Source organism: Porites lutea, chromosome 13 (genome assembly GCF_958299795.1).
Source record: "Porites lutea chromosome 13, jaPorLute2.1, whole genome shotgun sequence".
Lineage (NCBI taxonomy): Eukaryota > Metazoa > Cnidaria > Anthozoa > Scleractinia > Poritidae > Porites > Porites lutea.
The window spans coordinates 14,981,773-15,005,018 of NC_133213.1; the positions used below are offsets into that span (position 1 = coordinate 14,981,773).

Genomic DNA, 23,246 nt, shown 5'->3' on the forward strand with positions numbered 1-23,246 from the left:
ATCAATCGAGTAACAAAGATAGCGTGAGCATGTGCTGCTTGTTGCTTGGATACAGTTCGAACCCAGGCTTAATAGCCGTGCGCTTTGTACAGCGGGCTCATCGGTTATGACCATCAATTTATCAAACTGAAACGGATGTTTGCACTCTGAATACCAGTTTGACGGGAGAAGATTGACAAGTTCAGAAGTTCGAGGTTCGGTGACTTCATAAGGCTTGGCGCAAATTTTCCTCCGCACCGAGGTTAATTTTCTTCGTTCAATAGTCATTTTCGTAATCAACTCTGTTAACGGCGATAGATTCCTAGAATTTACCGAACCGAACTGAAAAATTAACTGTACGATATTCTTGTTATATGAAGTAATTTCCTTGTTGAGAAAAACACAAAGAAATGTAGTAGTTTTGTAATCTTCCTGTGCAAGTTTATTTCGGGTTAGTCTTGCAGGAGTGACTGAAATGATAAAATCGTGTAAAGTGTAAAATGACTTGTTATGGAGAAAAAAGGTATAGCTTTCAAATGTGTCACCTTTTTCGCCCAGGTTACACGAGCGTAAGGCTAATTTTCCTTTAAATTCTGTAGAAATCATGACAAAGAAATTAATATTGGTTGCTAAGGAAGCCCAACAGCAAATTGGAGAGACGAGTTGCTTGTGGCTGGAACGATATTAAAATCGTTGCATGCCGAATGAATAATAAAACCTTCCAATTTAGCAGTACGAAATAATAGTGCAGTAGAAGGCATTTAACTAAAGAATATTGTTAATTGATTGATAACTGAGCCAGTGAAACAGTTCTTAAAGATCATATCGACACCCCAGGCGTCTTGCGCCATGTATATATATATACATATTGAAAGGATTATAAAATAACAAGGTTCTATAAATAATTAATTAACTGTTAGACATTCAAGAAGTTTTTTTGAAGAGGGTGTTTTTTGCACAGTTCAACTGCCTTTAAAAACTTATCGACATTGTGTTTCTGTTTCACATCGTGATCAGTTTATTTTTTTTTCCTTGCTCTATTTATTAACTGAAAACCATTGCATACTCTATTTAGTATAGCAGTGGAGTTAAACGGCAGATTACCGTGATGCTGCTGGCTCCTATCTGTCTTGTTTTATTTTCTCGCTTATGAATAGTTAACGACAACAGTGGAAACGTTCTCAGGCAAATTTAGTAATGCGTTGTACGTGATATTTAAGAGACGGCCTTGGCTTTTTATTTATTAATGCACTTTTGTCGTAATTTGTAGTAGACCTGTCGCAATTTGTAGGAAATATGTCGGCCTCAATTTAGACTAAAGTGAAGGTACATTTTTTTTAATCACGGCTAAGGTCACGGTTAATTCCATCTGTTATTACTGACAGACCAGACTGGTTTAGTTGTAAAGAGAATAGTTAAGATCCAGCCAGATCAGAGCAATTTAGATTAAGATCGGTAATGTTGGAGTAACAAAATTGTTGTCTCAAATACCGCTCCTTTGTAGGAACAATAAACAAACGCGCCAAGGCTTTGCACGGGTCCATGTAGCTCAATTGGGCAACTGGAATTAACAACATTTCAACCGGAATTTTTGTTGTATTGAAAGTGCCCATTGGCTTTGAATTACAGCGGTTAAGACACGCAACTATCCTCATTTTTCTACCAACTGTGTTGTGACAGTTCGGTCAGATACCTACTGCGCATACGAAACACATAATTATTAGAAATTACCAAGTTTATGACAAAGTAGGACAATAAAAAGGACTTCAGTCTAGTAACAATTTACATTTGCCAGTGAATAACTCAAAACCTCCTGACATATTTGCAAAGAGGATATTTTTCTTTTATCTGTAGTTAATAAGAACTTCTCTTAACTGCCGTTAGTACGGATGGAGACCTGGTTTTGGATTCTTGGATGGGTTCTTTCGTTTCTTGCCATCACTGGAAATGGATTTGTAATCTTCCTCGTCTGCAGCAGACGAAATCTCCGCACCAAAACCAACGCGTTTATTGTTTCACTTGCAGTAGCGGATTTCTGTGTTGGTTTGAGCATTATTCCTTCTTTGTTTGTATGCGACGTTACAAGCACCTGCTACTGGCCTGGCCTACTGGCCTCTTTGCCGTGAGACCCCTCTGACCAGTATCGTTGCAGTTGTGGTTTTAATGATTTCCATGGAAATCTTTCCATGCGTTCTGCGGATATTCTGTTTTGTGTCAATGTTACTTCATGTATGGAAACATGATCGCTTAGCACGCACCCTAGCAAGAATTGTATTACTTTTTCCTTTCCCTGAAAACTGATAGTTAATTAACCTCAGTCCATGCTAGGTGTGAATGAAATATTAAAAACTTATTTAGAGCATGATCTGTATGATCCATACAGGCAACATGGATATTTTTTTTTCAGATTCCCATTGATCCCTATGGGGTGGCGAAAAGCAATCTTTTTCTTCAAACAAGTTTTAAAGCTGTTTAGAGAACGTCAGTGGACGATTTTGTAATAATTTGTAATACCCGTCTTCATTTGCAGTACGTAGTAGCTGTTCTAATTTGCATTCAGAAGGATCCTCAGTTACTTTCCTGTCATGTTCAGGGGTCTCCGTACCAATAAAAATAAAGCTAAAAAAGTTAACTGAAAACAGGTATAGCAAAAAGGAAACATAAATTCAAATAAACTATTGCAAAGCGATTTATTTCTGTGTCCCACATGATGAAAAAGTGACGCTAAAGATGTTGTCTTTACCATGATCTCCAACATTGGCATAATTCAGAGATATCTTCGGAAATTAATCGCTATGCTATGAGACGAAACTGCATTTCAAGACCTCATCATTTTCTTTAGATATAAGCCAGTTATGCATGTCGATAGCATATTTATTAAATGTTTTTATGGCCCTTCAAACTTTGTTCCAAAATATTTCCAAAATTCAGCTGAACCAGGAGTAAAGATTAGGTGTCCCAGTGTCCCAGCAAGAATTTATTACAACATTTTGTTGCTATTTTATCATCAAACAGACAAAGAAACATTTAGTATTAATGTATTATTGTCTTGATGCACATTTTTGTGATAACACAGCCCAATACAAATTATTATTTAATGACATTAATTAGCAAATTAAGACGATGTAAAGAACAAATAGGGCATTTTCACTCACGTGGCCAGCACCTATGCAAATTTATTGGAACAAAAGAGAGCGTTTACATAAGAAAAGAGTTCAGTGTCCCTGATATATTTGCAAGATGTTGATTATATTCTACAGTTGATAAGAACTTCCTTTAACTGTTAAGAATGGAGACATGGTTTTGGATTCTTGGCTGGGTTCTTTCATTCCTGACCATCCTTGGAAATGGATTTACAATCTTCCTCGTTTGCAGCAGACGAAATCTTCGCACCAAAACCAGTGCGTTTGTGGTATCACTTGCGGTAGCGGATTTCTGTGTTGGTTTGAGCGTTATTCCTTCTCTGTTAGCTTGCGACATTACAAACACCTGCCACTGGCCTGATTATTGGTTATCGTGGGTGAATATTATAAGATTGTTGTTTAGTCACTCGTCTGCTGTAAACTTATGCGGCTTAGTACTGGATCGTTTTATTGCCATCGTCTATCCTCTAAAATATATTACTTTGATGACTCGCCGTCGAATTACCCAAGTTATTTTCTTCTCTTGGGCTCTACCAGTTAGTTACAATGCGCTAAAAAATACCCTTTGTATTGTCTTATTTCAAAACGATACCTCCGAGTGTCCTTTCATTTGGCCGACCATAATTTCCGAGTTTCTTCCATGTGTTGTATTAATACTCTGCTTTGTATCAATGATATTTCATGTATGCAGGCATGATCAGTCAGCACGTACCTTAGCAAAACAGTTGCGTTTTAATCATCAGGTATCGTTTAAAACCCATCACGAGAAGTCCGTACTAATAATGATGGGTCTTGTGATAGGAGTGTTTCTTGTTTGCTATGGTATGTATCTACGTTGTAGTTTTCTAATACTATCCTCATCACCATGTAATGATGAAAACTACAAAATTACTTTCTTGGTTTTAAACTCAGCTATTAACCCACTGGCTTATGCCTTTTTTAAAAGAGACATAAAGAAAGAGTTTAAAAGACTCGTTGGCGCTGTGTTTTATAGGAAATAACAAAGTTAACTAAAACCTACCACTTGACGTGCGTAACTCATTCTTGTAGGATGTAAGTCTTTTATGAACGAGTGTGAAAGGCTTGAGCAATTCAGTAAAAGACTGATGAATGCGTGAGGCATGGACTCAAAGCGAATTGAAATTTGGAAAATTTGGAGCCGATTAGGAGAGAAAACAAGAACCTTTTGACCCTAACAGAAAATACAAGGGAAAGGACTTCACAGGTGGTGTGAGACGCAAGTTCTTATTGGATGGAACTTTTTAGTTTCACATCATGAGAGTACAATTTCACACCCTGCTACAAAAGCCCGCTTTGCTTCACTTGCTCGATTTTGGCATACTCGAGCATGACTCTGTGTCAATCGAGTAACAAAGATAGCGTGAGCATGTGCTGCTTGTTGCTTGGATATAGTTTGGAACCCAGGCTTAATAGCCGTGCGCTTTGTACATTGGGCTCATCGGTTATGATCATCAGTTTGTCAATCTCAGTCTTAAACGGATGCTTACACTCTGAATACCAGTTTGACAAGAGAAAAGAAGATTGACAAGTTCAGAAGTTCGAGGTTCGGTGACTTCATAAGGCTTGGCGCCAATTTTCCTCCACACTGAGGTTGTTTCTTCAATAGCCTTCGTAATCAACTCTGTTAACGGGCGATAGATTCCTAGAATTTACCGAACCCAACTGAAAAATTAACTGTACGATATTCTTGTTATATGAAGTAATTTCCTTGTTGAGAAAAACACAAAGAAATGTAGCTGTGTTGTAATCTTTCCGTGCAAGTTTATTTCAGCTCAGTCCTGCAGGTGTGACTGAAATGATAAAATCGTGTAGAGAGTAAAATGACTTGTTATGGAGAAAAAAAGGTAGCTATCAAACATTACACGAAAGTAAGACTAATTTTCCTTAAAATTCTGTGGAAATCATGACAAAGAAATTAATATTGGTTGCTAAGGAAGCCCAACAGCAAATTGGAGAGACGAGTTGCTTGTGGCTGGAACGATATTAAAATCGTTGCATGCCGAATGAATAATAAAACCTTCCAATTTTAATAGCCGTACGAAATAAAAATAAAGTAGAAGGCATTTAACTAAAGAATATTGTTAATTGATTGATAACTGAGCTAGTGAAACAGTTCTTAAAGATCATATCGACACCCCAGGCGTCTTGCGCCATGTATATATATACATATTGAAAGGATTATAAAATAACAAGGTTCTATAAATAATTAATTAACTGTTAGACATTCAAGAAGTTTTTTTGAAGAGGGTGTTTTTGCACAGTTGAACTGCCTTTAAAAACTTATCGACATTGTGTTTCTGCTTCACATCGTGATCAGTTTTTTTTTTTTTTTCCTTGCTCTATTTATTAACTGAAAACCATTGCATACTCTATTTAGGTATAGCAGTGGAGTTAAACGGAACAGTCTAGGCAGATTACCGTGATGCTGCTGGCTCCTATCTGTCTTGTTTTATTTTCTCGCTTATGAATAGTTAACGACAACAGTGGAAACATTCTCAGGCAAATTTAGTAACGCGCTGTACGTGATATTTAAGAGACGGCCTTGACTTTTTATTTATTAATGCACTTTTGTCGTAATTTGTAGTAGACCTGTCGCAATTTGTAGGAAATATGTCGGTCTCAATTTAGACTAAAGTGAAGGTACATTTTTTTTAATCACGGCTAAGGTCACGGTTAATTCCATCTGTTATTACTGACAGACCAGACTGGTTTAGTTGTAAAGAGAATAATTAAGATCCAGCCAGATCAGAGCAATTTAGATTAAGATCGCTAATGTTGGAGTAACAAAATTGTTTTCTCAAATACCGCTCCTTTGTAGGAACAATAAACAAACGCGCCAAGGCTTTGCACGGGTCGATGTAGTTCAATTGGGCAACTGGAATTAACAACATTTCAACCGGAATTTTTGTTGTATTGAAAGTGCCCATTGGCTTTGAGTTAAAGCGGTTAAGACACGCAACTATCCTCATTTTCCTACCAACTGTGTTGCGACAGTTCGGTCAGATACCTACTGCGCATACGAAACACATAATTATTAGAAATTATCAAGTTTATGACAAAGTAGGACAATAAAAAGGACTTCAGTCTGGTAACAATTTACATTTGCCAGTGAATAACTCAAAACTCAAAACCTCCTGACATATTTGCAAAGAGGATATTTTTCTTTTATCTGTAGTTAATAAGAACTTCTCTTAACTGCCGTTAGTACGGATGGAGACCTGGTTTTGGATTCTTGGATGGGTTCTTTCGTTTCTTGCCATCACTGGAAATGGATTTGTAATCTTCCTCGTCTGCAGCAGACGAAATCTCCGCACCAAAACCAACGCGTTTATTGTTTCACTTGCAGTAGCGGATTTCTGTGTTGGTTTGAGCATTATTCCTTCTTTGTTTGTATGCGACGTTACAAGCACCTGCTACTGGCCTCAGGCTTTTCCTTCATGGAAAGATGTCGTAAGGTGGCTGTTTAGCTACTTGTCTGTTTTAAACTTGTGTTCTCTGGTGCTCGACCGTTATATCGCCATCGTAAAGCCTTTTAAATACATAACTTTTATGACTCGATCTCGTGTTATTCAAGTGATAACTTCCTGCTGGATAGCGTCATTCACATTGGTTGCGTTCAAGACCGCACTTCGGCTTTGCTGTGAGACCCCTCTGACCAGTATCGTTGCAGTTGTGGTTTTAATGATTTCCATGGAAATTGTTCCATGCTTTCTGCAGATATTCTGTTTTGTGTCAATGTTACTTCATGTATGGAAACATGATCGCTCAGCACGCACCCTAGCAAAACAGTTACGTTTTAACCATGGGATATCTTTTAAAACCCATAACGAGAGGTCTGCAGTAATAATGATGGGTATTGTGATAGGAGTGTTTGTTGTGTGCTACGGAATATATTTACGTTGTAGTCTCGTAGTACTATCCGACACAAATACATCATGTAAAGATAAACAATACAAAATTCCTGTATTGGTTTTAAACTCGGCCATTAACCCAATGTCTTATACTTTTTTCAAAAGAGACATAAAGAAAGAGTTTAAAAGGCTTATCAGTCAGGTGGTTTAATTTAGGCGGAAAAGTAACCGAGTAGAGCCTTCCACTTGATCATTTTTGGAGGACATAGATCTTAATATTAGTTGGCAGAACTGCTTTTGATAGCAGATTGTGTCAGGCATCGCAGGCGGCAGTTTTGGGGCTGGCAATTCCCTGGCGATTTGTCTCAAATCATAGTTTGGAAGCACTGGTGTTTAAGGAGGGTACAAGAACCAAAGGACGATAAGAATACAATCCAAAAAGGACCTTCACTATCCGAAAACAGAGACGCCAATGAAAACGTCGCTGAAAAATAGACTTCGCGTCCTTTTTCGCCCTCATACCAAGTCGCCCAGTGAATTGAAAGTGCGGAACATGCGTTAGGTTCGAACTGAAGAGAGGAAACCGCGTCCGAGTTCAGAGAGGGATAGTAAATAAATCTATCGCCTTGTCGTTCCAGTTCTTAAGCCCGTCAACTAAAAAACATTGACTATTCCACGTTGTAGTTGTGTAGGGACAGCGGAGAAATGTACAAAAAAAAGTGACGCACGTGCAGCCGGAGCTGTTGGTTTGCTCACTGAAGCCTATTGTGTTTTAGGCGTTCTCATTGCCGTCGCCGTCGTAATTTCGTAAGGTTCCTAGCAGTATATGTCAGATGCTCTTGAAACGGCGATTCTGAGGTATCAAGCCCACGTCAACGATAGTGGTAGACGAAATTTCTAATTGAAATTTTTTGTTTCAAACCAAGGGAAAGTATTTCTTTTCTTGGCTTTATTTTCCACATTAATTATTGTAATCAACTCTGTTAAGTAGTTTCCTAGAATTTAAACAAGCATGAAGTAAACGTTTTTGTTTTTGCACAGGAAAAGAATTGTATTACTTTTTCCTTTCCCTGAAAACTGATAGTTAATTAACCTCAGTCCATGCTAGGTGTGAATGAAATATTAAAAACTTATTTAGAGCATGATCTGTATATGATCCATACAGGCAACATGGATATATTTTTTTTCAGATTCCCATTGATCCCTATGGGGTGGCGAAAAGCAATCTTTTTCTTCAAACAAGTTTTAAAGCTGTTTAGAGAACGTCAGTGGACGATTTTGTAATAATTTGTAATACCCGTCTTCATTTGCAGTACGTAGTAGCTGTTCTAATTTGCATTCAGATGGATCCTCAGTTACTTTCCTGTCATGTTCAGGGGTCTCCGTACCAATGAAAATAAAGCTAAAAAAGTTAACTGAAAACAGGTATTGCAAAAAGGAAACATAAATTCAAATAAACTATTGCAAAGCGATTTATTTCTGTGTCCCACATGATGAAAAAGTGACGCTAAAGATGTTGTCTTTACCATGATCTCCAACATTGGCATAATTCAGAGATATCTTCGGAAATTAATCGCTATGCTATGAGACGAAACTGCATTTCAAGACCTCATCATTTTCTTTAGATATAAGCCAGTTATGCATGTCGGTAGCATATTTATTAAATGTTTTTATGGCCAAATATATATAAATGTTTTTATGGCCAAATATATAGATTTAGCCAGGGCTAAAAGCGAAGCTTCCATTTATAAATTTATGATTTAAATCAAACAATAAACTTGTAATCCACAAATCAATTAACTTAATGGCACATATGTGACTTTTTAGGGAAAGCTAAGGCTAAGTGATTTTAGAGTGAAAAAATTCTTTCATCGAATTGATAGCCGGTATATATCAAAAAATAGCAATCATCGTCGATCACATTTTAGAGCCATAATAGGTCTTGATCACAGTAGATTAGGCCTGGAAAACGAATTCATGGAAAAAAACAAATCAGGCCGAATTTTTTGCGTTCGACAAGTCTACTTAAAAAAATCTTGCCAACAACTCTGGGAGCGTGTAAACCAACATTTCATACTTTTTACGCATCACATCGGAGGTGAAACAGTAATATGAGGCGCTGTTTTTATCATACAGACCTCAGACAAAATGCAGTATTTCACATTTTTTTCAAGACAAATTGCACTCATTCAATATCCAGAACCGTACGAGGCACGCGTGGGCTTTTAGCAAAACCGTAAAAAATTTGCAAAATCACCTATACGGCCAGCCGGTTGTCACTTTTGACAAGCGCCAAATTTTCAGTGAACATCAAAAGAGTTACGCTTCAACATAATAAAGAATTGTTTATTTTTATTTTATTTTATGGCTTTATAACGATGTGCAAACGCGCGGCATTTTGAGTACTCCTGCAAGCGTTGCCTGTGAACGACTGAAAACAAACAGCAAAGCAATTGCAAGAGACTACTAACAATCAATAAAAGAAATGTAATTCGGTGAAACATTTACAGAGACAACAATTTCATTCACGAAGACAAGTATTAAAGCGTCTCTAAAAATCCTGAGTCTTTACGCTTAAGCCTAAAGCTTTTAGCCGGCTTCCTGGTGTTTTCAGAGATGAACTCGAGGCAAGAAAATCGCTCAAACCTTTCTTTCTACAGCCAAAATTATAACTAAATACTCTTCGGAACTTTTTTTCATTCTATGAGCGGAGAGAAAATATCGACTAAAGGCTTTAAAGCTCTGTAAGCTTATATATACTAGATCAGATCATTGTCTCAGATCCTAATACAAACGTGCATAAATTAGCCTCATAAACTGCGCTCGACTTCATGAAATTAGATATAAAAAAACAAACATACACTGTATACAATAATTACTCAGGCTTACCATTCGAGATGCAGCTCTTGAAAGCTATCAAGTAAGGCCAGAATCGCTTGAGGGACTTTTCAACCCCGCATCCAGCAAGGTGAAAAACGAAAACGATGCATCCGAAATCGGATTTCCAACTTTGACAACCGGCGCATTTCCGAACCAAAAATTCAATAAACAAACCAGCCATGAACCAAAGAAGACTGTTGATAGCAGCTGTATTTCATTTTAACCATCCAGTGGGAAAGACAGTAAAAAACATCACAAGTTGACAAAATACTCTGTCAGCTTCAGCTGTCAAAGTAAACAAGGTTCAAGATGCTGTATAAATTTTCTGCATGAACTCACCTGTCAAATTTTGACCAATCAGAGCATAAAAATTGGACGGTCGTAGAGCGTGATCAACGCGTGATTATGGTGAGAAAAATGAAAAGCCTCTGTCTTCCCTGCTTGTATTTTTAAATGACTGGCTGAATTTTCGCGTCCGAGATCAGTTTGAAATCAAAATGTTAATAGCGCGGGGCCATAGTGACATTAACTCAACACTTTCTGTCATCATATCGTTATTTTGCTGCCGTTCTCTTTGCCTTTGTATTTCTCTTTCGCGTTGCTTTGTCTATTCATTCTAGCTCTGTCTCGTTCTGCTTGCCGGCGTTTTTCACTATAATTTTCTCTCCTTCTTCTCGCTTTGACTCTTTCTACTTGCCGACTTTCTTCGCTAAAATGTTGTCTTCTTCTTCTACTTCTAACGCGCTCTCTTTGGCGATCGTCTTCGCTTGTTCTACGCGTGTTGACTCTTGCTCTCTGCCGTTCACCTTCTCTTTGCTCTCGGCTTAAAACCTGTCATCTACACGCTAAAATCTCTCTGCTGTTGTTTGTTGACATAATAGCTTTCGTAAGTTGTAATAAAAAGTTATAAAGGCTCTGTAGAAAAATCTTTTTGCCAAGTTGCTTAAGTTGCTTTAAAATTTTTTTTTTCAAAACCAGTTGCGCGATATAATTGCGCGACGTTGCGCCATGCAATTTCCCGCCAAAAAAATCTCTACTTTCCATGCGGACTACTTTCCACTACCCGGAAAGCCCGTACGGACGGACGTACGCTGACGTCATAACCAAAATTTCTCGGATGGGTAGTTTATCTTAGTTATGGTGCTCCGCTCGCGCGCGCTTCGCGCGCGCAAGGAGCTCCGCTATTAAATGTTTTTATGGCCCTTCAAATTTTGTTTCAAAATATTTAAAAAATTCAGCTGAACCAGGAGTAAAGATTAGGTGTCCCAGTGTCCCAGCAAGAATTTATTACAACATTTTGTTGCTATTTTATCATCAAACACACAAAGAAACATTTAGTATTAATGTATTATTGTCTTGATGCACATTTTTGTGATAACACAGCCCAATACAAATTATTATTTAATGACATTAATTAGCAAATTAAGACGATCTAAAGAACAAATAGGGCATTTTCACTCACGCGGCCAGCACCTATGCAAATTTATTGGAACAAAAGAGAGCGTTTACATAAGAAAAGAGTTCAGTGTCCCTGATATATTTGCAAGATGTTGGTTATATTCTACAGTTGATAAGAACTTCCTTTAACTGTTAAGAATGGAGACATGGTTTTGGATTCTTGGCTGGGTTCTTTCATTCCTGACCATCCTTGGAAATGGATTTACAATCTTCCTCGTTTGCAGCAGACGAAATCTTCGCACCAAAACCAATGCGTTTGTGGTATCACTTGCGGTAGCGGATTTCTGTGTTGGTTTGAGCGTTATTCCTTCTCTGTTAGCTTGCGACATTACAAACACCTGCCACTGGCCTGATTATTGGTTATCGTGGGTGAATATTATAAGATTGTTGTTTAGTCACTCGTCTGTTGTAAACTTATGCGGCTTAGTACTGGATCGTTTTATTGCCATCGTCTATCCTCTAAAATATATTACTTTGATGACTCGCCGTCGAATTACCCAAGTTATTTTCTTCTCTTGGGCTCTACCAGTTAGTTACAATGCGCTAAAAAATACCCTTTGTATTGTCTTATTTCAAAACGATACCTCCGAGTGTCCTTTTATTTGGCCGACCATAATTTCCGAGTTTCTTCCATGTGTTGTATTAATACTCTGCTTTGTATCAATGATATTTCATGTATGCAGGCATGATCAGTCAGCACGTACCTTAGCAAAACAGTTGCGTTTTAACCATCAGGTATCGTTTAAAACCCATCACGAGAAGTCCGCACTAATAATGATGGGTCTTGTGATAGGAGTGTTTCTTGTTTGCTATGGTATGTATCTACGTTGTAGTTTTCTAATACTATCCTCATCACCATGTAATGATGAAAACTACAAAATTACTTTCTTGGTTTTAAACTCAGCTATTAACCCACTGGCTTATGCCTTTTTTAAAAGAGACATAAAGAAAGAGTTTAAAAGACTCGTTGGCGCTGTGTTTTATAGAAAATAACAAAGTTAACTAAAACCTACCACTTGACGTGCGTAACTCATTCTTGTAGAATGTAAGTCTTTTATGAACGAGTGTGAAAGGCTTGAGCAATTCAGTAAAAGACTGATGAATGTGTGAGGCATGGACTCAAAGCGAATTGAAATTTGGAAAATTTGGAGCCGATTAGGAGAGAAAACAAGAACCTTTTGACCCTAACAGAAAATACAAGGGAAAGGACTTCACAGGTGGTGTGAGACGCAAGTTCTTATTGGATGGAACTTTTTAGTTTCACATCATGAGAGTACAATTTCACACCCTGCTACAAAAGCCCGCTTTGCTTCACTTGCTCGATTTTGGCATACTCGAGCATGACTCTGTGTCAATCGAGTAACAAAGATAGCGTGAGCATGTGCTGCTTGTTGCTTGGATATAGTTTGGAACCCAGGCTTAATAGCCGTGTGCTTTGTACATTGGGCTCATCGGTTATGATCATCAGTTTGTCAATCTCAGTCTTAAACGGATGCTTACACTCTGAATACCAGTTTGACAAGAGAAAAGAAGATTGACAAGTTCAGAAGTTCGAGGTTCGGTGACTTCATAAGGCTTGGCGCCAATTTTCCTCCACACTGAGGTTGTTTCTTCAATAGCCTTCGTAATCAACTCTGTTAACGGCGATAGATTCCTAGAATTTACCGAACCCAACTGAAAGATTAACTGTACGATTTTCTTGTTATATGAAGTAATTTCCTTGTTGAGAAAAACACAAAGAAATGTAGTTGTTTTGTAATCTTTCCGTGCAAGTTTATTTCAGCTCAGTCCTGCAGGTGTGACTGAAATGATAAAATCGTGTAAAGAGTAAAATGACTTGTTATGGAGAAGAAAAGGTAGCTATCAAACATTACACGAAAGTAAGACTAATTTTTATTAAAATTCTGTGGAAATCATGACAAAGAAATTAATATTGGTTGCTAGGGAAGCCCAACAGCAAATTGGAGAGACGAGTTGCTTGTGGCTGAAACGATATTAAAATCGTTGCATGCCGAATGAATAATAAAACCTTCCAATTTAGGGACCGTTCATTTTTTATGAGAGAGGGGGGGCTGGTGGGATTTGGGAGGGGGGGGGGGGGGCACTCGAAAAAAATTGGCTTGAAAGGGGGGGCCAGCCGAAAAAAAATGAAGGAAGGGGGGGGGGGGTAGGACGAAAAAATTAGATTAAAAATAGGATAAGAGATGTTTACAAATGGAAGAAAAATTGTGCTCTTTTATTTATAAAAAATATGCTAAAACAGTTCCAGGGTAACAAGAAAACTTCTCAACAGCTTATATATTTTATAAGGACAGTGAACATACCATAATAACAGTCTTGAATAGCAACAACTTTCTTTTCATTCATAAAAATGTTGTTGTCAAGCTCATATAATTAAAACCAATAATTTGAGTCCTGAATTGGAACTGACCTCGTTACCAGAGCTTTTCTCTGGGAAATTTAATGGGAGGGGCATGAAACTACTACGAGGTGTCCCCTTCCTCATTTTCGACGTTCTCTTCGATCTCGTCGTCGCTGTGTTCCTCTAAAAAAGCTCCGTGTGCCAGAATTGAACAAATACTTACAACATCATGGGCTATTGAAACAGCATCAGAAGAGCAGCAAGAATGACAAAGTGAAGACAATTATGGGACACTTCCTGCAGATGAATACTCTCAGAACATGCAGGTCAAGCCGAAGTGAGAGGCAGCAATGAATCAGGTCAACTAGACAGCTGTGGTGAAAGCAGTGAGGGAGAAGAAACTGATGATGATTACAAGAGTGATGCCCCTGACTCTGAAGACGACTCAAATGATGTCGCTTCTTGCTTTTATCGCCTCGGACGAGGAATATGTAGACGAGCGGCCAGCTACAACACGCTCAGGACGAGCAGTAACAAGAAGAGCTGAAATTGACTTTTCATTCTTTTGAGTGAGGATTTGTTAAAAACAGCTTTCTAGCTTTCAGCTTTCTTTCACTAAATTACGTGAAATGTAACAAAACGAAATTTTAATGCAGTAACTTTTTTCATACCTTATGTATTTTTTTATTCATGGGGGAGAGGGGGGGCGGGGGCTTCCAAAAATTTACTTTGATGAGGGGGGGGGGGGGCATGCGAAAAAAATCGGAAATTGGGGGGGGGGGGGGGGTCATACAATTTTCAAATTACACTCCTCCAAATCCCACCAGCCCCCCATACCCTATAAAAAATGGACGGTCCCTTAGCTGTACGAAATAAAAATAAAGTAGAAGGCATTCAACTAAAGAATATTGTTAATTGATTGATAACTGAGCTAGTGAAACAGTTCTTAAAGATCATATCGACACCCCAGGCGTCTTGCGCCATGTATATATATACATATTGAAAGGATTATAAAATAACAAGGTTCTATAAATAATTAATTAACTGTTAGACATTCAAGAAGTTTTTTTGAAGAGAGTGTTTTTGCATAGTTGAACTGCCTTTAAAAACTTATCGACATTGTGTTTCTGCTTCACATCGTGATCAGTTATTTATTTTTTTTCCTTGCTCTATTTATTAACTGAAAACCTTTGCATACTCTATTTAGTATAGCAGTGGAGTTAAACGGAACAGTCTAGGCAGATTACCGTGATGCTGCTGGCTCCTATCGGTCTTGTTTTATTTTCTCGCTTACAAATAGTTAACGACAACAGTGGAAACGTTCTCAGGTAAATTTAGTAACGCGCTGTACGTGATATTTAAGAGTTGGCCTTGGCTTTTTATTTATTAATGCACTTTTGTCGTAATTTGTAGTAGACCTGTCGCAATTTGTAGGAAATATGTCGGCCTCAATTTAGACTAAAGTGAAGGTACATTTTTTTTTTTAGTGACGGCTAAGGTCACGGTTAATTCCATCTGTTATTACTGACAGACCAGACTGGTTTAGTTGTAAAGAGAATAATTAAGATCCAGCCAGATCAGGGCAATTTAGATTAAGATCGCTAATGTTGCATGGAGTGACAAAAATGTTTTCTCAAATACCGCTCCTTTGTAGGAACAATAAACAAAAGCGCCAAGGCTTTGCACGGGTCGATGTAGTTCAATTGGGCAAGTGGAATTAACAACATTTCAACCGGAATTTTTGTTGTATTGAAAGTGCCCATTGGCTTTGAATTACAGCGGTTAAGACACGCAACTATCCTCATTTTCCTACCCAACTGTGTTGCGACAGCTCGGTCAGATACCTACTGCAGGGGCGTAGCCAGGATTTTTCAAAGGGGGGGTCACAGAGGCTACTCACCAGATTGTCATGTCGACCTCCACGCCCATATTAACTAAAGACAAGAGCCGTTGACGAAAATACTTCACAAAAAAAAATTTAAAAAAGTGGGCTTTTCAACAATGGCTTTTACGGCCAAGATATTATCATGGCGTTTTCGCTACCTGAATATTGTAGGTTGTTTGCTCAAAAGGAGGCCTACGAGGGGGGGGGGGGGGGGGGGGGGGGGGGTCACGGGCACCCCATGACCCCCCCTAGCTACGCCCCTGTACTGCGCATACGAAACACATAATTATTAGAAATTACCAAGTTTATGACAAAGTAGGACAATAAAAAGGACTTCAGTCTGGTAACAATTTACATTTGCCAGTGAATAACTCAAAACTCAAAACCTCCTGACATATTTGCAAGGAGGATATTTTTCTTTTATCTGTAGTTAATAAGAACTTCTCTTAACTGCCGTTAGTACGGATGGAGACCTGGTTTTGGATTCTTGGATGGGTTCTTTCGTTTCTTGCCATCACTGGAAATGGATTTGTAATCTTCCTCGTCTGCAGCAGACGAAATCTCCGCACCAAAACCAACGCGTTTATTGTTTCACTTGCAGTAGCGGATTTCTGTGTTGGTTTGAGCATTATTCCTTCTTTGTTTGTATGCGACGTTACAAGCACCTGCTACTGGCCTCAGGCTTTTCCTTCATGGAAAGATGTCGTAAGGTGGCTGTTTAGCTACTTGTCTGTTTTAAACTTGTGTTCTCTGGTGCTCGACCGTTATATCGCCATCGTAAAGCCCTTTAAATGCATAACTTTTATGACTTGATCTCGTGTTATTCAAGTGATAACTTCCTGTTGGATAGCGTCATTCACATTGGTTGCGTTCAAGACCGCACTTCGGCTTTGCTGTGAGACCCCTCTGACCAGTATCGTTGCAGTGGTGGTTTTAATGATTTCCATGGAAATCGTTCCATGCGTTCTGCAGATATTCTGTTTTACGTCAATGTTACTTCATGTATGGAAACATGATCGCTTAGCACGCACCCTAGCAAAACAGTTACGTTTTAACCATCGGGTATCTTTTAAAACCCAAAACGAGACGTCTGCAGTAATAATGATGGGTATTGTGATAGGAGTGTTTGTTGTGTGCTACGGAATATATTTGCGTTGTAGTCTCGTAGTACTATCCGACACAAATGCATCATGTAAAGATGAACAATACAAAATTCCTGTATTGGTTTAAAACTCGGCCATTAATCCAATGTGTTATGCTTTTTTCAAAAGAGACATAAAGCAAGAGTTTAAAAGGCTAATCAGTCAGGTGGTTTAATTTAGGCGGAAAAGTAACCGAGTAGAGCCTTCCACTTGATCATTTTTGAAGGACATAGATCTTAATATTAGTTGGCAGAACTGCCTTTGATAGCGGATTGTGTCAGGCATTGCAGGCGGCAGTTTTGGGGCTGGCAAATCCCTGGTGTTTAAGGAGGGTACGAGAACCAAAGGACGATGAGAATACAATCCAGTAGGGACCTTCACTATCCGAAAACAGAGACGCCAATGAAAACGTCGTTGAAAAATAGACGTCGCGTCCTTTTTCGCCCTCATACCAAGTTCGCCCAGTGAATTGAAAGTACGGAACATGTGTTAGGTTGGAACTGAATAGAGGAGGCCGCGTCCAAGTTCAGAAAGAGATAGTAAATAAATTTATCGCCTTGTCGTTCCTGTTCTTAAGCACGTCAACTCAATTGACTATTCCCACGTTGTAGTTGTGTAGGGACAGCGTAGAAATGTAAAGAAAAGCGTGATGCACGTGCTGTTGGTTTGCTCACTGAAGCCTATTGTGTTTTAGGCGTTCTCCTTGCCGTCGCCGTCGTAGTTTCGTAAGGTCCCTACATACCGTAAAATTCCGAAAATAGGCCCCGGGGCTTATATTTTTCAAAGGCCCTTTTAGAGGGGCTTACATTCGGAGGGGCTTTTCTACTGAGGGAAATTTGCGTTTCCAAATCGATTGGGCTAGCCTTATAGTTGGAAGTAAATTTATCGCTTTTGCTTTGTTTCACCTTTGTCTTTGAGGACAAGCCCCCCGGGGGGCTTATATTTGGAGGGGCGATTTAACGGAGGATTTTTTGCGGTACCGGTTTCGGTGGCTTATATTTGGAGGTGCTTATACATGGAGGGGCTTATTTTCGGAATTTTACGGCATGTCAGATGCTCTTGAAACGGCGATTCCGAGATATCAAGCCCATGTCAACGGTAGTGGTAGACGAAGTTTCTAATTGAAACTTTTTGTTTCAAACCAAATTAAAGTATTTCTTTTTTCTTACTTCATTTTCCACATTAATTACTGTAATCAACTCTGTTAAGTAGTTTCCTAGGATTTAAACAAGCATGAAGTATTAAAAATTTTTGTTTTTGTACTGGAAAAGACTTGTATTATACTTTCCTTTCCCTGAAAACTGATAGTTTTAACTATCAGTCCTCAGTCCATGCGAGGTGTGAATGAAATATAAAAAACTTTAGAGCATGATCTGTATGATCCGTACAGGCAACATGGATAATTTTTTTCAGATTCCAATTGATCCCTATGGCGCGGCGAAAAGCCATCTTTTTCTTCAAACAAGTTTTAAAGCAGTTTTGCCTTAAGTTTAGAGAACGTCAGTGGACGATTTTGTAAATAATGTGTAATAACTGTCTTTTTGATTTGCAGTAGGTTATAGCTGTTTTAATTTGCATTCAGAAGGATCCTCAATTACTTTCCTGTCGTGTTCAGGGGTCTCCGTACCAACGAAAATAAAGCTAAATAACGTGACTGAAAACAGGTATTGCAAAAAGGAAAGATAATTAAATGCAAATAAACTATTGCAAAGCGATTTATTTCTGCGTCCCACATGATGAAAAAGTGACGCTAAAGTTATTGCCGTCTAGATAACACCCTCCGAGATCTGCTTCATTCTTCACATCCTACGAAAGCCGAATTCATTAATTGTTTTATTATTCATTCAAAATAATTCCTCGTTTAAAAACATAACTAAAACATGCTTACCTGCATCGATGTTAAGTTTATCTTCGATAGTGTACGTTCATGTTTGTCCAGCTCCGCGAATATTCTCCAAATAGCAGCCCAGTATCGCCCTCCGAGTTGTCTTTTTTGCTGTTTTTGCTATGTTTTAGCCATTATTTCGCCTAGTTCCAGCTGTAGTTCTTACTTTTGATACGAGTGAAGAGTCCGCCATTTTAGTTTTCACAACGAAAACAACTCAACCTCGTCTCCAGGTCTTCTCGATTAACGGTGCATTAACCTGTAGAAGGCTGCATTTTTGACGTCATTTCCTCGTTAGACTCAAAATTCTTCCAAATTTGGTCATCAGTAACTGGTTATGGTGAATTATGCGTGTGCTTTTAGCCAATCATAATTAGGGAAATATTTTGAATGAATAATAATAATCAAACTTAAGAAGTATCCCTTCTAAAATATCCAGTCTACCCATCTTAAGTTTCCTTATTAGCTAGCGCTGTTGTACTAGTTTGCCTTTTGATGTTTGAGTCTCTCAAACCAAAGCTCCTTTCAGGCTTGGTTCGATTTGGTGTTTGCTTTTTCACCCACAAAATTTTAAAGTTTTGGTCCATTCGTAAATAGTGCAAAAATAAAATAAAAAGTTTTCTTAAAATCACAGTGAAAGGAGGTACATAAGTCATAGCCTTTCAAAATTTCGAACCATAGAAATAGCGAAATTGTCGTTTTTTATAGTTCAAATCGGTACTTTCTCTGCTTTTATCGATTTTTATTGTGGTTTCACGGTTTAGAAGTAACGTCGATGAAAATGATAGGTCAAAGAAAAGTCCTCTCCGGGACCACGAGTTTCAAGACAGTTTGCTTTGATTTTTTTGTACTTAAGTGTATTTGCTTTTTCTTAAGTCGTTGACTATAAGGGACTCTTAATAAAACAAATATTACTAAGACATTAGAGCTTATAGAACAACTGCCCAAAAACGGCATGAATTCCGTGGATAGTGTGGCGCCTTAATGTGGGACCCAGGTCTTGCGAATGTAACAATTAACAGACAAAAAAATGTTGATATATCGAACATGGGCTATTTATTTTGTCACTTAAAATGCTTGAAAATCCCCTTTGTCTAGTATTGAGGAGTTTATAATTATTGATATTAGTTTTTCTCGCGGGAAGGAGGGTATAGACTATGTTTGTTTGTTAGATTATTAAATGTAAAACATCCAAATTCTATTCTTTCTGATTGGTCCAAAAACAAACCGTATAACATAGTTCTATCTCATCCGGTCAATTTGTCAATAATTTGGTAGAAATCAAAATATAATATAATGCAATTCCCAATTTAAGGCGAGGACTACGTTTTCCCCTTCTCTAGCTGAACTCTGATAAGTATCCAAGTCACGATTCTCTCAAGGCAGTGCAAGTGCAAGTGCAAGTGCAAGTGGAGTCCGAGGCTTAATTTCTTTGCGTGAGGATATTTCATCGGTTTATTCTACCCTCAGGGTTCTTATTTCTACAAAGTTTTACAAGTGATTTAAATAAAACGTAAACGATACCTGTAGTGAACGAAACGCCCTCTGGTTTAAAAAGTGGAAAAAAAAGTGAATTGAACTACATCCGCATCCCATTAGGACGACTGTTGTAATTAACCCAGTGGCCCTGTTACTAGGGTTTATTTTTCATGCATTGTTACGTAATGAATACTGTGGCGATCAACTGAAGAGTTCGGTAGACGAAACTAGTTTTGTGAATCGCCATGTAAATTTAATAGTGTGTTGAAAGTGGAAAAGATTGAGTCTTTTTCTTTAATTTTGTATATTGAAATAATGTTACGTAACACTTTCTTAGGTTCGACAAACAAAATTTCACAGGCGCTCTGGTTCACTTTTGGTTTTATATTCAAGGCCATTTATAATAGCCCCTGCATTAATAATACTTCCCTTTCTTTTCTTACAAGGAGTAATCGGAGCTTAGGAGAGTGCGTTCGATATGTTTGTTAGGCGAACAGGTAACAGTTGAGGGGGAAGGGTGGTTGCGATATAGATAAATATGATTATGGTATATTTTGAACGTAAGGGTTGCGTACAGCGAAACCTCTATTTAACCTGTGTATCACGTTATAAGAAGGTTTTGAAAAGATGTCGTATGGTTCGGTGTCAAGTGCTTGTAATCGGAGGAGACATTGGCTAGAGTGCGTCGGGCGTGTAAATAGAACATTTTGTTTTACTGGCGCGAGTTACAGGGCGCAGTTGCTAAGGCCGATTAGTGCTTAACCCTGGATTCTTTTTCTTTTTTCAAAAACATTTCTTCGGATAATTTCATCTGTTATTTTTAAGAGCATCTAATCATCAACTTGTTGACAAAATGAATTACATTGAATTTACTGTTTTAAAAGCTTTCTCATCTGAATTCAAACTTCGCACTAACCCTGTCAAAGCCTTCAATGGAATGCACAGGGTCCAGAGGAGTTTCGTGTGAACAAATGAATTACTTATTTAAAGTCTCACCTTGAAAAATGTCTATACCTGTCGCTTAGCACGATTAATTAGTCCAATGGGATCTTAATGAATCTACTGTAAACGATTTCTTCGCTTCTTATCTGACCAGATCGACTTTGTTGTTCGCCGTTTTGAAAATCAATAACCTCAAGCCATATCCTCACTGGCGCACGGAACGTCGCCCGAAGGGTGACCGATGGCTGTCGCCCGAAGGGCGACCGAGGCACGAAGTGTATACTGTAAGCCGATCTTGCGAGCCCTCAGTCTCTTGGTTTGCGGTCTATAGAATGTGTAACGAAACTGTAACGCGATCAAAATAACCCGTTTTCTCAGAGGTTTTCGACGGGTTTTGATGTTCTAACGACAAACACATCTCCTCTGGACCCTGTGTGGAATGTGTGTGCGGCTCACGTCAATAACTTTTCCAGTAATTTGGTTGCGCGTGTTGATTTCAGTGACTAGAGAGTGGTTTATAAGTTTTTCCTACTAAATAACAGAGAGTTAAAGTGTTCGTTTGTCCGTTGCCGAAATATCACAAGTCATGATCAAATGGCGCCGCCGAGCTTCACATCTCGGTTGATTTACTAGAGAGTTTAAGCAAACCGCTACGGCGACCTCTACTACGGCGGCCGGAAGTAAAAAAGCCCCGAAATGACGCAGTGCGCATGCTTGGAAATGACCTTTCGCCGTAGCGCCAAATCCTACGACGTGAAGAGCTGTCTTCTGGCGTAGTTGCTACTACGTGAGTATAAAAGTCGACTCTTCTCCTATTTTTGACGATCACTGGTTTTTTAAAAGCTATCAAAGATTGCTTTTCACTTTATCAAGAAAGTATTCGAGGCTTGTGGTTTTCCAGTGAATACGTTTTCCTTGCGTTTTCTCAGTTTGAGATTTCGATCCTCAAGCGAGTGTGCCATGAGTTCTATGCCGCGCCATGGCCGCAGAAAATCCGCCAGTACAAACAAAGGCTAGACGAAAACCGTAAGCACGACTGCTAGCAATAAAGCTAAATGTCACTGAAGGTTGTTTAAACAAGAATAGACTAGAATATCTAAAACGCTGAATTTGTTGATTTGTTGTTAAATGCGGTACACAAGAAGAAACATCAGTAGCAGCTTACTCCGATCTTCATCTGTAGTTTTCTGTTTTGTGTACGAATCGTCCTCTGATGATGTTTACTATCAATATTATTCTTGCCAAACGACATTTTTTAATTGGCCGTTTTCTTACTTGACCACCATTGAATTCTGTTGTTGAGAAATTATAGCGAAAGCAAGTGAGCAAGAACCGAGCTTGAAATTTGGCGAGCTCTCCAGGACACCGCATCCACGACCACCGTGGTAGAGGTCGCCGTAGCGATTTGCTTAAACTCCCTACTTTGTGGCACAATGGCTGCCGAGCTACTGACACAACTCGGTAGATTTACTTTGTGACACAACTGCCGCCGAGCTACAAAACTTGGTCAATTTACTTTGTGGCACAACAGCCGCAGAACTAAACCCGGTTTGATGCATGTACCAGCAGTCGCAGACATTTTCCAAAGACAGTGGTAAATCATGCTGAAAAAAATGAAGACTTAATCCCATTGCCAGAAATCGTGGACATTTCGTGCCCGTGATTAATTGTCAGCGGAATCTCACTTTCAAAATGACGGACAAAAACGATCGTAGTCAGGGAAAGCGTATCCCCTGCGATTTTTAAAATAATTTGAGCTCTGTGGATCTGTTTTACGAAGAAAAAAGCTGGAATAAAACACCTTGCAAGAAAATGTTATGTTTATACTCGGCAGAGCGGCCGATAGCAACAAAACAGTACGCGGATGTACCTTTCGTGACATTTTCGTGACAATTTTGTTTTAAAACCAAGCCTGGTAGGCTAATCGAGGATTTTTGAATGCCTGGAACCTAGTTTATATCCCGTGAAGCATCTCAGGAGTTGTAGCAACAAACAAAATGGCGATTCGGTGAGGTTTGGAGTTGTGAAGCTTTGTCCGACCGAAATGTGTCATTCGCAACTGTGGCGTCCATTACTGGACTACAGATGGAAAACTGAGGGAAATAATGCGCCTTTGGAAGTATTTTGCAGTGCCAAAATCGTCCTTTTTACGACTGTTTAGGAAACATCTTACATCGCAGAAGTGATATCGAGTCGTGCAAATTTACTTCATTGAAGGG

General features: G+C 38.7%; 2 protein-coding genes and 1 pseudogene across 2 annotated transcripts; all 3 read left to right on the forward strand.

Moving 5' to 3' along the window:
• Positions 1-6,353: 6,353 nt before the first annotated feature.
• On the forward strand, positions 6,354-7,205 carry LOC140922431 (octopamine receptor beta-2R-like). The gene has a single exon (XM_073372417.1). The coding sequence runs from the start codon at positions 6,354-6,356 to the stop codon at positions 7,203-7,205; it is 852 nt and encodes a 283-aa protein (XP_073228518.1).
• Positions 7,206-11,422: 4,217 nt separating this feature from the next.
• On the forward strand, positions 11,423-12,325 carry LOC140922432 (trace amine-associated receptor 5-like). Its single transcript, XM_073372418.1, has one exon. The coding sequence runs from the start codon at positions 11,471-11,473 to the stop codon at positions 12,323-12,325; it is 855 nt and encodes a 284-aa protein (XP_073228519.1). The 5' UTR covers positions 11,423-11,470.
• Positions 12,326-16,044: 3,719 nt separating this feature from the next.
• LOC140922433 (octopamine receptor beta-2R-like) lies at positions 16,045-16,896 on the forward strand (annotated as a pseudogene).
• The last annotated feature ends 6,350 nt before the right edge of the window (positions 16,897-23,246 follow it).